Source organism: Castor canadensis, chromosome 5 (assembly GCF_047511655.1).
Source record: "Castor canadensis chromosome 5, mCasCan1.hap1v2, whole genome shotgun sequence".
Classification (NCBI taxonomy): domain Eukaryota; kingdom Metazoa; phylum Chordata; class Mammalia; order Rodentia; family Castoridae; genus Castor; species Castor canadensis.
In genome coordinates, this window is record NC_133390.1 from 73,538,889 (window position 1) to 73,555,461 (window position 16,573).

The 16,573-nt window shown below is 36.2% G+C and overlaps 1 protein-coding gene across 10 annotated transcripts in view; it reads right to left on the bottom strand.

Moving 5' to 3' along the window:
* Lrch3 (leucine rich repeats and calponin homology domain containing 3) overlaps positions 1-16,573 on the bottom strand; it is a 107,517-nt gene that overhangs the window by 11,762 nt on the left and 79,182 nt on the right. For 2 of the 10 annotated variants that reach the window (XM_074073361.1, XM_074073357.1), the window contains exons 13-19: positions 15,163-15,213; positions 13,546-13,599; positions 9,309-9,380; positions 5,270-5,318; positions 4,323-4,430; positions 2,946-3,052; positions 1,650-1,787 (exon numbers count right to left, since the gene is read on the bottom strand). In XM_074073361.1, coding sequence (XP_073929462.1) covers positions 1,650-1,787; positions 2,946-3,052; positions 4,323-4,430; positions 5,270-5,318; positions 9,309-9,380; positions 13,546-13,599; positions 15,163-15,213 — 579 coding nt within the window. Of the gene's footprint in view, positions 1-1,649; positions 1,788-2,945; positions 3,053-4,322; positions 4,431-5,269; positions 5,319-9,257; positions 9,381-13,545; positions 13,600-15,162; positions 15,214-16,573 lie in introns of all 10 variants that reach the window. The other 8 variants (XM_074073359.1, XM_074073356.1, XM_074073364.1 and 5 more) reach the window with 6 other exon arrangements.

Here is a 16,573-nt window from a genome sequence, read left to right on the forward strand (position 1 = left end):
GTCTGACTTCACAGGCAGAAACCTTTGTTTCTGAGCAAAAGAAAGGATAAAATGATACAGTTCATGTTATTAAGTGAAAACCTGGTTCAAAGATTCACTACCACTTTATGTGAGAGAGAGAGAGAAGGCAGTTTAGTACTCAGCATTATCTATATAAGGACTACTAGCAATCTAAAATCTAAAAGGTGTGGGGAGGTGGGGTAGAGTAGAAAGTTTTCTGAAATGTCCCCAGCAGAGTAGATTTCTGATTGATGCTAGGTAAAAGGAGAGGTGGACTATCTCTCTCCCTGTCATTCCTTTCTCCTTTTTCTCAGGATTTGTCACATCCCAGGGATATAGGCCAGTGTTTCATAACTGTGATACAACTCTGTTATATACTGATAAAAGTTGTATCTACTCTTTAGAAAAATACACATGTATACACTTTTAGGTGTAGCTCAGTGGGAGAGTACTTGCCTTGTATGTGCAAGGAACATAGGTTCAATCCCCAGCACCTCGTAAGAAGAAGAAAGTAAAAAGAGAAGAAGCCACCATTTGTCATTTAGCAGCTAGATTCATCATTCTAAATTGTGATTATAGTCACAGTATTCTCTTCCTTAAATTCTTTCAGTGTTTCCCAACTATCTATAGTAAGATAAACTTCTAACTCCCTGACATGGTTCATAGGGACTTTGAAACACGGCCCCTAGCTCACCTCTCTAGCTGTACCCCTGCCATTTGTACCCTGATCCTGTATATGATTCACTCTAAGCAACTTAAAAACTCCTTGAATATGCCATGGCTTTCCTGAGGGTTTTTCTTTTTGGTGGTGGTGGTACTTGTGGATGCTAAGAAAGTGTCTTACTAATGAACTATACTCCTAGCTCCCTTCCATAGCTTTTTTTTTTTTTTTTCAGTACTAGGGTTTGAATTCAGGGCCCAAGCACTCGACCATTTAAGCCACACCTCTGGCCCTTTTTGCTTTTTAGAGTATATTTCAGATAGCATCTCACTTTTTTTTTTTTTAAATAGATGGGATGACAGGTATACGCCACCACCCACAGCTTGTTCGTTGAGATGGAATCTAGCTAATTTTTTGCCCAGGATGGCATCATACCTCAATTTTCCCTATCTCTATCTCGTGAATAGCTGAGATTACAGGCATGATCCTCTGTGCTAGGTCCCTTTTCTCACTATGTAGCCTAGGCTGGTGTGCTCCATCAAGCTTGGCTCTTCCTTAGCTTTTTTTGTTTGTTTTTAATAGTACTGGGGTTTGAACTCAGTGCCTCAGCTTGCTAGGCCTTCCTTCGCTTTTGAGCCTAGGAATACTATGCCTAGAATGCTTTCCTCTTTGTTTACTGCTCGCAAATTCCTACTCAGACTTCAAGAATTAGTTCAAATTTCACCTCCACTAAGAAGGTTTCTTTGAACTCTCCAGGCAGTTAACTGGTCCCATTTCTGTTTCTCATAGTACATTTCTTACACATCTTTCCTATAAAATTTACCACACTGCTGTAAGTGATTGTTTACATATCTTTTTTCTCTAGAAGTGAGACCAAGAACACAGGGGACTGACCCTTTGTATCTGTGTCCTTAACATCCAGCACAATGCCACTGTGTTTAATAAATGTCTGATAAACAGCCATTGCTTTTTAGCATTATATTCTTACCACAGCTGGTGAGGGAACATGAATGCTTGGGACAGATCGAGGTCGCACATGATTGGCCAAATGGCAAAGAACAACGCCATCAGTTAGAGCTGCTCCAAGGTCACAAGGCAGAGACACTTTTAACCGGTACTCAATATGCTGCAAGAACAGGAAAACATGTAACACTAACTGAAGAGTAATTAACACACAGGATATAATAGAGTTATACTGGAGTATAGTTAATTAGAAATCCTGAAAAGAAATAAAAATTACCACAATGCCAATTTATCCTTCTATTTCAAATCAATAACCCAGGGGATCCAATAGGTATGTAGGGCATCCAGGCCACAGTGGTACAAAGTACAACAGAAATTCATACACTTTTACTGATTAAAAAAAAAAAAACACCTGAATTCTTTCAATGTCAAAATAAAATAGCCAATATATGTGTGTGTGATACATACATTTTGTAATATGCACACACATATATACATATATGTATACATGCATATAATTTTCTTTTTTCTTGAGCTCAGGCTCGCCTCAAAATCAAAATTCTCCTGCCTCAGCCTCCCAAGAACTATGCTTACAGGCTTAAACTCCCAAACCCAGAGCATATAAATTATTATGCTTACAAGATTTTTTTTTAACATGAAGAAGAGAAATGGAAACATTTTTAAATGATCAGGGCTAGGAATTAAGCTTTTAGAATAACCCAGCTCATTTTCTTAGCAAAATGTTGAAAGGAAGCCAGGTGCTGGTGGCTCAAGCCTATAATTAATTCTAGCTGTCTGGGAGGCTGAGACTGGGAGGACTGTGGTTCAAGGCCAGCCCAGGCAAATAGTTCAGGAGACTCCCCCCATCTCCAAATGAACCAGAGCAAAATGGACTGGAGGCGTGGCTCAGAGGTTAGAGTGCCTGCCAAATGCAAAGTCCTGAGTTCAAACCCCAGTCCCACCTTAAAAAAAAAAGTTAAGAATGAACTCAGTGGCTATACCTTGAGCCACTCCACCGGCCCATTTTTGTTATAGGTTTTTTTGAGACAGGGTCTTGAGAACTATTTACCTGAGGCTGGCTTTGAACCTTGATCCTACTGATCTCTGCCTCTTGAGTAGCTATGATTATAGGTGTGACACACCAGCACCTGGCTGGAATTTTCTTAATACCAAAATTTCTTTTATATTTACCACAAAACATAGCATAAAGTGGACACTTACTGATTCTGTAACAATTGTATGTTAAATGAACAAGTGATTACAGGATTATGGACTGTATCAGTGTCACTGAAAAAGTGTAATTCAAAGGTAATATACACACTTTACGTAGTTGATCTATTAATTTCAGCTCTTCTTCTCTCTGTCTTGTTGTGGGATCTGTAGAATCAGTGGTAGGTGCAGCAGCTGGGAGAAGGGGTAAAGGATGACCTAGAAAAATGTAAGATGGAAAGGTGATGCCAGTGCTAGGAAGCACCCAGATCTGTTTGATGACAGTCTCCTTGTAAGTACAGCAATGGACTGACTTTTTAAAAGGGCTTTTATTATAAAGTTCAAATATACACAACAATGGTAGAAAAGTATTAAAAACTAGGAAACTTTCATTATCCATTTGGCTAAACTACTTTTGGTTATAGAAATTAAAAGTTTTTTTTTTTTTTTTTTTTCTGGTACTGGGGATTGAACCTAGGGACTTGTGCATGCTGGGTAAACACTAAAACCAATGAGCTATATCCCCAACCCCATTAAAAGTATTTTTACTGAAAAGTCCCATGTGCAGAAATTTACACAAATTATAATTACAGAGCTCAATAAATTAACCTCACAAAGTGAAACAACTAAAGTATATAAATAAAAAATTACCAGTACTCTGAAGCTCCTCTCATGCCCTCTGCCCATCAGTACCCAAAGGTTTCCAGCATCCTAACTTTAAACGCCATGGATTAGTTTTGTCCACTTTTGAACTTCCTATAAATTAAACTGTATTGCCTGTAATCTTTTGTCTGGCTTCTTTTGATCAATATTATGAGATCTATCCACCTTGCTGGATATAGTACTTTATTTTCATTACCTGTGTGGTATTCCTTCATATAGATACACTACTAATCATTTATCCATTCTATTGAAGGAATTCAATTTGACACTCTTATGAATAATGCTGCTATGACTATTTTTGTATATATCTCTTGGTATACATGTGTGCGTATTTCTCAAAGTAAAAGAGCTGGTAATGGGTATACAAATGCTCAACAGTTTATTAAGACAGAGGAAGTGTCCATCTCAAAAGTGGAACAAAGTTCTTTTAATTGAAAGAGCATAAGAGCATTTTATTTGCTCAAACTTTTCTTTTTTGAGACAGGGTCTTGCTATGTAGGCCAGGGTGGCTAGGAACTTGTCTTCATACCTCAACTTCCCAAGTCCTGGGATTATAGGCACAGGGCAAACATGCCTGGCTTTGTTCAAACATTCTAAAATGTGTTTTCAGGCAGTACTAAGAAACTGTCTAATGAAAACAAATTCAAACAAGAAGCTCCTAATTTAATGTTGATGAGATTATAGACATCGAAGGGTTAACGCTCTCTTCAAGGTGGTAGAAGAAGTTTAAAAGTTGGTGCAGAAGTTTAAAAGCATGGAACAGTTAATGTAGTTGTGTGAAGCCATCCTCCACCCTACCCCACCTTTTAAAATCACTACCACCTACCTTTATTTGTTTCCGCCCTAACAGCTGCTCGGAAAAGGAAACTTTCAGGGCGGAGGGGCTGATTTCTCTGGATAGCAGCAGGAAAAGAATATTCAGTGGAATGACGAACTGAATCAGCATGGAAAAGCAAAATGAGATTGAAGGAGATGGAAAGCAAATTAAATTCATATAGACATGTCACAAAAGTTATATAAAATAGTGCATAAATAAAAATAACTAAACATGGCAATGATATAAAAGGACAATTTTGTTTACTAATGGAAAATTCTGCCACAGAAGAGTGATCCTGAAACCAGGGAGGCTGCTGGTATCTGTTTTTAAGTTTTTATGTTATTTTTGGTAAAACAATAAATGCAGAAAAATGCTAACTTTCTGTCCGATTTCCATCTCAGAAAAAGAAGTCATCTTCTCAGATAAAACTGATTAAGAAATCCCAGCTAGGTGTGGGGGCTCACACCTGTAATCCTAGCTACTTGGAAGGCAGAGATTGGGAGGATCATGATTTGAGGATAGTCCTGGCAAAAAGTTCAGGAAATCCCATCTCAACAAAAAAAAAGTTGGGAATAGTGGCCCTCACCTATCAAACCAGCTATCTGAAAAGCGTAAATAGGAGGATCATGGACCAGGACAGCCCAGGCATAAATGTAAGACTCTATTCAAAATACATCTAGAGCAAAAAAGGGCTGGGCATGTGTTAAGTGGTAGAGCACCTACCTAGCAAGCACAAGGCCCTGAGTTCAAACCCCAGTACTCCCTCCGGGGGAAAAAATCCCAGTAAAGAATTATAATCTTGCTGGGCATGGTGGTATATGCTGTAATCATAGCACTTAAGAGGTTAAAGCAGAAAGATCATGAATTCAAGGCCAGCCTAAGTACACACTGAGATCCTGTCTACAAAAAAAAATTTGTAATCTTGATACATTTAATAGCACTTCTGGGTCTATTACCTGTTTCTGTCGTAGGTAAACTTGATGTGGCATTAGATCTGTCATCACTCTGTAGAGAAACAAATATACCAACAATTATATTATCTGAAGAGGTATTTTGACATTTAAGATAACTTTGGGAGTATAGAAGAAAAAAATCCACAAAATTCTCCTTCAAATTTAAGTTTAGAAATGAAAATCTGATGGAATTAATATTGTACTTAAGACAAAGACAGAACTTTTTACATTCTTGTGTGTGTGTAGTGCACCAACAGTCTCATCATCTAACAGGTCTTTCCGAAGACTGAAAAATGATCATCCTAAGGTCAAAATTTTTACCAGGAAATACACAGGAAAGAGAGCAAACTTTCTTTTCTTTTTCCTTTTATGGGTGGTTCTGGGGTTGAACTCAGAACATTGCACACTGCTTCAGTCACACCTCTATCTCAAAATTTATTGTCTAATAGCATTTGTCTAGAGTATTTTTTTCCTCTGGACAGTAATAATCTTCAAGGAAAGAATAATGTACATTTCTTCATTTCAGCTAGAGAAAATGTATTTAAGAGATGACAGATGAGGACTAGGGATATAGCTCAGTGACAGAGAGTTCATCTAGATTGTACAACATGATAAACACAATCCCCACCACCACAATTTAAAAAAAAAGTCCAACACAGGTATAATCCTAGCTACTTGTGAGGTGAGACTGGGAGGATGAAGGTTCAAGGCCAGCCCAGGCAAAGAGTTTGCAAGAACCCCATCTCTAAAAAATAATCAGTATAAAATGGACTTGGAGATATGGCTCAAAGAGGGAGAGCCCCTGCTTTGTAAGTACAAAGCCTTGAGTTCAAACCCCAGTCCCCCCCCAAAAAAACCCCAAAACAACAAAAAACAGATGATATATTACAGTCCAAGATGTTTTCAACTCATTGCTCAAAAGAGCAAAGAACTAGCTAAACTAATATTAACTCTACCTACATAAATGAAAATGTGGTTAAGCTAATTTAAAAAGAAATGTTTGTTGGCTGGGTGAACAACATCAACAAGTTTTCAGGTCTTGGTATCCAATAAAATTTAAGTGTAACTTTTATGACATGACAATTAAAATATATTCATCTCTTCTGATGTTTCTCCCTCCTTTGGATTTAACATTTTGAGAAATCTCACATCTCTAGTTGAAGTTGGAGCAGATGACATTAATGAAAATAGAATTTTAACTGCTAAAAAATAAAGCACACTGTTGAGAATAGTGATTATTTTCTGGTAATGATTCCTTAATTTGATACTCATGGGCTGAGGATTAAGATTTAAAATGTAAGCAAAATAACAAAATTAATTTTGTTCTCTTTCTTGTATATTTCCTGGTAAAAACTTTTGCCTTAGGATGCATTAGGATGAGTAAAACAGTGATTACACTTTCAGTGAAAAAGTCATGTTCATTAAGACTATAGAGGCATCTAAGTTTTGGGTGCTGAGAAAAAAAGAAAAGCACATTTAAATAAATTTTAGACAAGCATACCAGGAACTAGTAAAGGGAATCAACACGTAAATGAGGCAAAAGCTTGGTATCATGAGAACTGAACAAAAGGCTATCTTTATTTTCAGAGCATATGAGATAGGGAGGAGCAAGTTAAGTGAAGACATGTTCAAAGACCAATGGTAAAAACAGAAAAACATTACAGATAGATTATTCAAGATATGGAGAAAAATACTTAAAAAATGAAAAAGACTTGTTTATAGACCAACTAGAAATCTAAGCATATTGAGGAATAAAAGGAGAAAATTAATAGACAAGTTTATTAGATGAGAAGGAAGAGATGAAACCAAGGCACCAAATGTTCTCCAACTCCAGAAACAGCCAGACTCCGCAACACAAAACAAAGCCATAATGGAAAGGACTTGCAAAACGATGACTTTTCAAATGTACTTTTTGAAACTACACATATAAGTGACTTGCACTCTAGGATACTAAAATAATTAGTTGAAATCATTCGGGAACTCTTGGAGAGCAGTACAGCAAACAACTTCATGACGTAATCTCAGAAACTGGTGTGACTCAACATTTTTTTTTTTTTTTTTTTTTTGCAATACTGGGGTTTGAACTCAGGGCTACACCTTGAGCCACTCCACCAGCCCTTTTTTGTGATGAGTTTTTTCGAGATTAGGGTCTCACAAACTATTTCTCTGGGCTGTCTTCAAATCACAATCCTCCGGATCTCTGCTTCCTGAGTAGCTAGGATTACAGATGTGAGCCACCTGCACTGTGAACTCAACTTTTAAGCCTGGCCTAGCAACAAAAGAAACAAAACTATGCCTAAATACAGTGTATTGCTGCTGTGAAAGTAAAAATCGAGAATAAATCTTTTGAAACAAATCATTTGAAGTTTAGCAGGTGTGATAGAAGGAAAGTCTGACTTATCACCCATCTTAAGTTCATTTGCAAAATGTTAGATTTAATTTCCTGGGGTAGTCAGTTTGTAGAGAAAATATGGTCAGGATGATTGGCCACATTCACATTTGGCCCTTCTCAACTGACTAGAGAGAATAAGCCCAAGGCCTTACGGTTCCCTTGAGTATAATTAATTTCTCTCTTACACATGGAGAACTATACAAGTTATGGACCTACCTTGACAGAATTTTTAAAAGTCAGTGAAAATCATTTTCTATGTTATCATACAAATAAGAAACCCAACTGAGAAAGGTTGGCAAAAGATTAACATGGAAGAGAATTATACAGTTTTCTCAGGAGTCAGCAAGGTCCATTAATAGCTTCAGTAGGACCAGGGAGCTGGCTCATCAGGTTTGCAGATGTTATGAAGTCAGCATTAGAGGGGCATGATGCAAGAATTTTAAAGTATCCTAGCAAATTAGAGAAGTACAAATGTTCAAATAGCAAAATTAAATATTCAGGGGAAAAAGACACAAGATATATAAATTGTCATTTAGGAACAGACCACATTGAGAACTATAGTAGATACTGAGCAAAATGAACACCAAAAACTGAAAAAGCCAAACTAAAGCTCAAATGAGACATATCAAAAACCTGGTTCCAAGCTCTATGCCAGGCAGGCCCTAAAGGCAGTGAGGAGCACAAATGAAAGCCAGAGAACTTGTGAACACTCACTAAGGGCAAATAGTTTGGAAAAGGCATGTGAAGGACCTGAGTTTATTTAGGGAGAAGTCAAAGGTGCTATCATAATTTTTCAAATATAAAGATTCTTACATAAAGATTGCTAAGTAACTAGAAAGAAAAGAAGAAATCACTGTAAACTACTGCAGGGCAAATAGAAGTTTGAGAAAGAGAGGACCTTCTTGACAGTGAGCATATTAATCTATCGTCTCTCATGACGTTATTGTTGATATAAAACAGGGGTTGGCAATTTTTAGGCTTGCAGATCATTACAGTATCTGTTACCACCATCCCAACTCTGCTGTTTACCAAAAAACTGGCAATAGATAATACATAAAAAATCTCCAAAGGAGATTGGCAGTATACCAAAAAAACTTTGTTTATAAAAACAGGGGGCCTAGGGACCATAGTTGGCTGGCTTACTATAAAGAGTTTTGGCAGTGATAGTTATGCAGACTGGTAATCAAATTATTTTGCATGCAAATTAGATATCAGAGTTAATTTGATATTACCTATTAACCATACTAAAATAATTCATGATAAAAAATAGCCTTTGATATGAAATCAGAATGACATTTCAAACAGAATCTGAATATGAAGGATTACTTCAGGCTCTATGACTATCTTAGGGATGATAAAGCTTCCAAAACTATTTCAAGTGAACTCAAGGTAAAACTCAAATAGTTTCATTATCTATATTTTATTTTTTGGTGGCACTGGTGTTTGAACTCAGGGCCTCATGCCTACTAGGCAGGCACTCTACCATTTGAGCTGCTCTACCAGCCCTTCAAATAGTTTCATAAGCTTAGGTATACAGTTCATGCAATTCAAGATGCCAGACTGCAGTTAAACCAATCCATGGAAAAATTTAAGACCTACCTGTACACTTCCTCCCCAAATTTCCTGGTGAATTACTGTAATAAGAGATACCTTAAGAGGTGTGAAGGCAGAAGAATGAGGCAGGGTAGCAGCGTAGCCCACTTGATTCAACCCAGACAGCGACTATATTTCAAAAGAGGAAGGGAAGAAACAGAAGGCAGCATTTATATTAGCAAAATGTCAGGCAGGCAGATTTGATCAGTGACATTAGAAAAAGAAAGGTTATTGATAAACTTCCAAACGGTTTACCCAGACAGTAATAGGGCCAAAAGAGAATATTTGGGGGAAAAAAATTCTATTATAGCTTTTCCAACAGTATAACTCAGGATATTTGTAATACACATACCACATTAAGGAGGAATTAAAAGGCATGATTTAATAAAAATGATTTTATGAAGAAATAAAACTGAGAACATCAACATTTTTAGCAAAATAGCTGTGAAAATTATGAGTCCTCTGCTATTCCTGTGACAAGGGAAATAAATCCAGTCAAAGACCTCATTTTGATCAGAACTGGCAAGAATGAGAACCATGTTTTTTCACAATTAATCCAAATGGGATTTATTATAATTCAATTTAATGCCTCTAATGTGAGAAGACAGGAAATGAAGATAATGTGTCACATCTTACAGCTGAATTAGCACTTCATTTCTGCCTCCATGAAATTCCAAATGACCTAGAAGGCAGAATTTCCCTTTTCTTTGAATCCTTCATCTTTTATCAACCAATATAAAAGTAGTTAGATATACTAGAGATACTGCTAGAATCTACTGTTAAAGATAATTATTATTTGACATTTAAAACTGAAAAAGGCTATCATATAGGATTTTGATGACAAGTAACTAATGCCCAAAACATGACAATTTTTCCATTTGCCACTTGGAGAGCAGATATCAGAGACAAAGATCTTCACAAAGGGAAGTGGGTAAGATTTTACCTAATAAAATGAACAAAATGCTAAAAAACTTAGTCTTTATAAATTACTAAAAAATTTAAACTAGGATCACAAATTTCTGAATAATGGGATAATTGAACAAGAACATGTAAACAGTTAGAAAAATGCATATATGGTTAAAATAAATACCGTATATTGGCCAGGCTGGTATGGAAGTCATAGGCTCAAGTGATCCTCCTGCCTCAGTCTCCAAAGTAGTTGGGATAATAGCCATGTCTCACCATACCTAGCTACAACTGTATTTGTGTGTGTGTGTGTGTGGTACTGGGGTTTGAACTCAGGACCTACACCTTGAGCCACTCCACTGGCCCTTGTTGTGACGGTTTTTTCAAGATAGTGTCTCTCGAACTATTTGCCCAGGCTGGCTTTGAACTGTGATCCTCCTGATCTCTGCCTCCTGAGTAGCTAGGATTACAGGTGTAAGCCACTGGTGACCGGCTACAACTATACTGTTAGTGAGAGTAAATATGTAGCAGTATCTTTTTTCTTTGACAGCAAAAAAACATGTAATGTACAATATATTAATGCAAGAAAATGTGTAAGACATAAAAAAATTGTAGCAAGGAATAAGACTGTGACAACAGTAAGACATTGTGTATGCTTTACCTGTTTAGATTTCCTAAGACTCCTTTTAATTAAATTGGAACTACTGTCAATCTCAAATACAAAAAAGCTAACCACCATTATACTGGGAAAGAAGAAAAAAAAAAGTGTGGGGGGGAAGGAAGTAAAATGAGCCTAGATACTCTCACATGAAATGGGGGTGTTAACAGAAAGCACCAGGCATTTGAGGTATAGCCCTAAGAGAATGTTAGTGTTACTGACATTAAAAATCATGTAGACTTAACCGATGCACAGTATTTAAATGTTCATTCAGAAAATATCTACTGAGCACCTAATATAACCTAGGGAACTTATGGTGGGGACTGGTTTATAAGGTAAGCATGACAGAGAATATTCTTATGCCCATGTTGCTTATAATTTAGTAGTCTAACTAGGCAAATACTCTACCACTTGATCCATACTTCCAGTCCAGACTAATAGGAGAAAGATATAAAACAATGAACACCCAAATGAAAGTACTCTGAAGAAAAATATAACAGTGAAGACACAAATTTGATTTTAGGATAGGAGGCTACAGAAAAGCCATTTTAAAGCAGATACTTGGTTGATTAATAGGAATCAATCATGCAGTGTTCATACAGATGGAGAGGCATTCCATGCAGAAGGACAGTATTTATAAAGGTACTGAAGTGGGAAATGGCCTGCCATATTTCAAGTGCTGTAAACAATGCTGGTATAGAGTGAGCTGAGAGGTGAGAATGAAGAAGTAGGGAGTAGCCAGAGGACAAAAACTGCCAGGCATCTTACGAGGTTTAGACATTAAAAGCAACCTGAAGCCTTTAAAGAATAGTCTTAAAAAGATCAGAGATATGATTTAAAATATGGCTCTTTTTGCATGATGTTGGTTGTATACTATTTGGTATACAAAGAAATGTAAGATTTGTTTTTAAAGGCTATCTTAATTAGGAGGTCAGACATAAACACCAATAACTAAAGTACAAGTGTATGTGTTTTACACACAAATGGCTGAAGGCTTTTTCAAATATCATGCTAAATGTATTTTGATGTTGTTTTTCTGAATTCAACTTTTCCTTGACAAAAGTCTGGGCACTCAGACTTATACTACTTACAGTATGTGTTACTGAATCTCAGTTTAGTTTCCTAAACTGTTTTTAGTTATAGAATGGAAGGAAATACAGCATGGTATTTATTATAGATCCTTGATCTAGACAGATTATGATTCAAAGTTAGCCTTGCACTTACTAGCTATGTGATCTTGGACAAATCACATCTGAACAAGATATTCTGTGCCTTAGTAATCATTTGGTGACAAATTTAACATTAACCCTTAAGGTTTCTGTGAAAAGTCAATGAGATAACTTGGTAACTGGATCATCAGAGGCCCTCTCTATTTGTGTACATTAATTTAAATGCCTGTAATCCTGGTTATTTGGGAGGCAAAGATCAGAAGGATCACTGTTCAAGGATAGCCAGTGCAAAAGGTTAGGAAGAATACCATTTCAACAAATATGCTAGGAATGGTGGTTCATACCTATAATGCAAGCTAAATAGTGAAGTATGGCTAAGAGGGTCATGGTCTGAGGTCAGTCCCAGGCAAAAATATAACACTATCCCAAAAGTAACTAAAGCAAAAAAAAGGGCTGAGTGTGTGGCTCAAGTGGCAGAACGAGGCCCTGAGTTCAAACCGCAGTACCACCAAAACCCAAAAAAACCCCAAACAACCCCCAACCAAAATAAATCTCTGCTCAGTTAAAATGTGCTTTATCCATCTTAAAAGAAATGTGCAAAATACACAGAAATTTTGACAGACAGTAGAAGTTAGGAAGGAAACTCATCCAATGTACAGAATGGCAGCAATTTTTAGCACATAACACAAGCATTGCCATAGACACTAGACTTTTGAACTGCTAGTTTGCAGTACTAAATAACATAAAACATGATAGGACATGCAATTCTATAAGTAGAATTCTCTTGCAAGTCTGATAACAGTTAAAACTTCAAAGCTTTCATGTTATGCTCCTTTTCCACTGATGAAACTGCAAGAAAGTAAGCCAGTGTTAAAAATGATGATTAGATAGCATTCCAGTTAATGTTTTCTTGAGTTTAAAAAGAGCACGGGGATACTTTTGAGATGCAAGTATTTAGAACCTGTCTGTAAATGAGGGCTTTAGAATAGGTGCTCCCATTCTTGCCAGCCACTGGGTTTCTGCAGTGACTGTGCATGTCTGACATGGTTTTTATTTGCACAGAGTGCAGGAGTAGGGCATCTCATAAAAGAAAACGAAACAAAGCCTCCCCAAACTTGGGATTTTTTAGTAGCTTAAAATACATAATAAAGTAGGATGCCAAATATATAGTTGCATAATTAGTGCCATGGGGTGAAGTGCTCCATTTAACACATAGGTGACTCATGAGCCAAATTAGTGATTAATAAAATGCACCTGGAATTAGGAAAAAACCCCAAACATTAAAAAAAAACCCTAACATTCACATACAAAGCCAACAGGGGTCTCAATGCAAGTGTTTTGCTTTGGGAAGCACTGACAAAGCCATGTGATCATAGCTGCAGAACTCTGGCACACTGGGTAATGGCAATGTAGGGAAACAGTGCTAGTTACTTTATAAAGCATTTAGTAAAGATGCCCATCATGTTTTATGGTATGTAGGTCATTTCTGACTGAAAAGCATAATAGCTATTCTTTAATCTCTAGACATAGCAATGTAAAACTAGGTTGCACAAACTCTTACCACTAACAAGGCACTATCATCAGTGTGCTGAGACCTTCTGGATGGGAGGGGACACTGGAGAAGTGAAGAAAAATGAAGCAATGTCAAAAACAAACTATGCACACAATTGACGTATTTCACAAATACAGACACAGGAAAGCGATATAAGAGGCTGACAATTCATGCACCATGATGACCAGTAAGTTGATTCTGAATACTGATTTTCTTCCAGAGTTTCAACAACTTCTACAATCTTATTGCTCAAAAACTTCCTAAAGGAACGAGGAAAAAGAGATTATTCTCTGTTCAGAGAAGAAAGCTGAAGTAAAGACACAGCAATAACAAAGAATTTGAGAGCCAGTGACAAATTAAATAAGCTCAATGTCATGATTTCTGACCTAGGCATCCATTACCTTTCTCAGACAAACAAGGGACAACTGGAATATCTAAAACTATACACGTTATTTCTCTGTGAAGCTTCAGTTTTTAGAGAATGAATTACTCGAGAACAATCATCAAAAAAGGAAATGATGGAGTAAAAAAGGAAAAATGTATTAAGCTTATCAAACTTTCGTTGTCAAAGGATTGTACAGAATTATTACTATGTGAAGAAAAGACGAAAATGCTTGACTTACTTGGTATACTAACCTATGAAGTTTTTATATAAACAAAATTGTTATTATATGTTCAACAATATTTTAATGGTTATTTAAAAGCATTTAAACAATATACTTTTTTTTTTTTTTTTTTGCAGTACTGGGGCTTGAACTCAGGGCCTATACCTTGAAGCCCACTCCAACAGCCATTTTTTGTGAAGTGTTTTTTGAGATAGGGTCTCAGGAACTATTTGCTCTGCTGGCTCTGAACTATGATCTTCCTGATCTCTGCCTCCTGAGTAGCTAGGACTACAGGTGTGAAACACTGCTGCTTGGCTAACAATATACTTTCGTATATCAGAACTTGTGCTTTAAAACACTGTGATGAAAAATTAGTGTTATAAAAGCCCCAAATTAGGTTTTCAAATGAAAAGCTATGCTTTTATGAAAATCAAAGTCAAAATTCACACAATTCACACAGTACCTTTATGAATTTTTAAGGAAGCAATTATTATAAATTGAAAAAAATGACAAAAAAAAGGGAAAATGGTCAGAGAGAAAGTCAACTATAAAAAAATATTCATTTAGTAAGCATCTTGGCTGATCAAAATAGGTGGATAAATTTTTAAAAGTAATGAATTTCAGTTATTTGTAATGAAAATGTACTGTCTGTTATTATAAAACTAGTATGTGAAAGTACAATGGATACCACTGAAATAATAAACACCAGCACCTTTTACCTGTGTCATAGCTCTCAGGATTACACAGTGTATTTTGAAATGGATGTAATGGGGGAGATGCCTTTGATGGAGACAGCGGAGGAAAAGATAATCTTGAGATGGACGTATATAGAATCTTAATATATAGATTCTGATAAACTTCCCAGCCTATTTCTTTTTCTCCTCTATACATAGAATGTCATGATGTTTTGGAAAAAACAGGCAATGTTTTCACCACCAAAAACATGACGATCACATGTAAAACATTTCATTTTCATTGTAAAGATAATAAATTTAAAGAAAAGGTGATTATATCAACTTACCTCACTATCTATAGGGGGTTGTTGTTTTTGTGGACTTTGTGTTGTTTTTTGCTATATACCCAAAAAAAGGAAGTTGGTTAGAATCTGGAACACTGCTTATGGTAAATTATATTTACTAAAATAATTTCTTTATTTCTTATATATACCATTTTTGTAGAACCTATTAGTTAAGATGTTTTCTTTTGACTTGAATATCTTAGTTTAGATGAAGAAAAGTAACAAACTGTATAATCTTATTTCTCTCATTATTTATAAATGGAAAAATTTAAAAACTGTATGTACTTTTCCATATGCATTGTGGAATACTGACCTGTTAACTATATTCTCTTAATGACCTGATTCTCTTGCTAATGGCTTTACATAGCACACTAATTTACTATATCTAAGTACGTTGCTTAATTTCCCTAGACTGTACCTTCCTCATTTGTGAAACAGGAACACTTCCACCTTCCCTAATATAAAGATTAAGTAAGCCAATAAAGTATTTTGGTTGGCTTTAAATGTGCTATATAAAATTTTTTTATTTGGTAAAAAATCAGGCAGGGATTTGAGAAAGGGAAATGGCTTGACAAAATAGGAGGTCTAGTATGTGGGTAATGGATGTCATGAGCAAAAATATAATAACAGAAGTTAAAGGAGATCATGAAAAAATGGACATTAGTAAATATACGATGGAGAAATAGCAGCCTCTTCAACAAAAACTGCTGGGAAAACTGGTTAGCAGTCTGCAAAAAACTGAAACTAGATCCATGTATATCACCCTATACCAAGATTAACTCAAAATGGATCAAGGATCTTAATATCAGACCACAAACTCTAAAGTTGGTACAAGAAAGAGTAGGAAATACTCTGGAGTTAGTAGGCATAGGTAAGAACTTTCTCAACGAAACCCCAGCAGCACAGCAACTAAGAGATAGCATAGATAAATGGGACCTCATAAAACTAAAAAGCTTCTGTTCATCAAAAGAAATGGTCTCTAAACTGAAGAGAACACCCACAGAGTGGGAGAAAATATTTGCCAATTATACATCAGACAAAGGACTGATAACCAGAATATACAGGGAACTTAAAAAACTAAATTCTCCCAAAACTAATGAACCAATAAAGAAATGGGCAAGTGAACTAAACAGAACTTTCTCAAAAGAAGAAATTCAAATGGCCAAAAAACACATGAAAAAACGCTCACCATCTCTAGCAATAAAGGAAATGCAAATTAAAACCACGCTAAGATTCCACCTCACCCCTGTTAGAATAGCCATCATCAGCAACACCACCAACAACAGGTGTTGGCGAGGATGCGGGGAAAAAGGAACCCTCTTACACTGTTGGTGGGAATGTAGACTAGTACAACCACTCTGGAAAAAAATTTGGAGGCTACTTAAAAAGCTAGACATTGATCTACCATTTAATC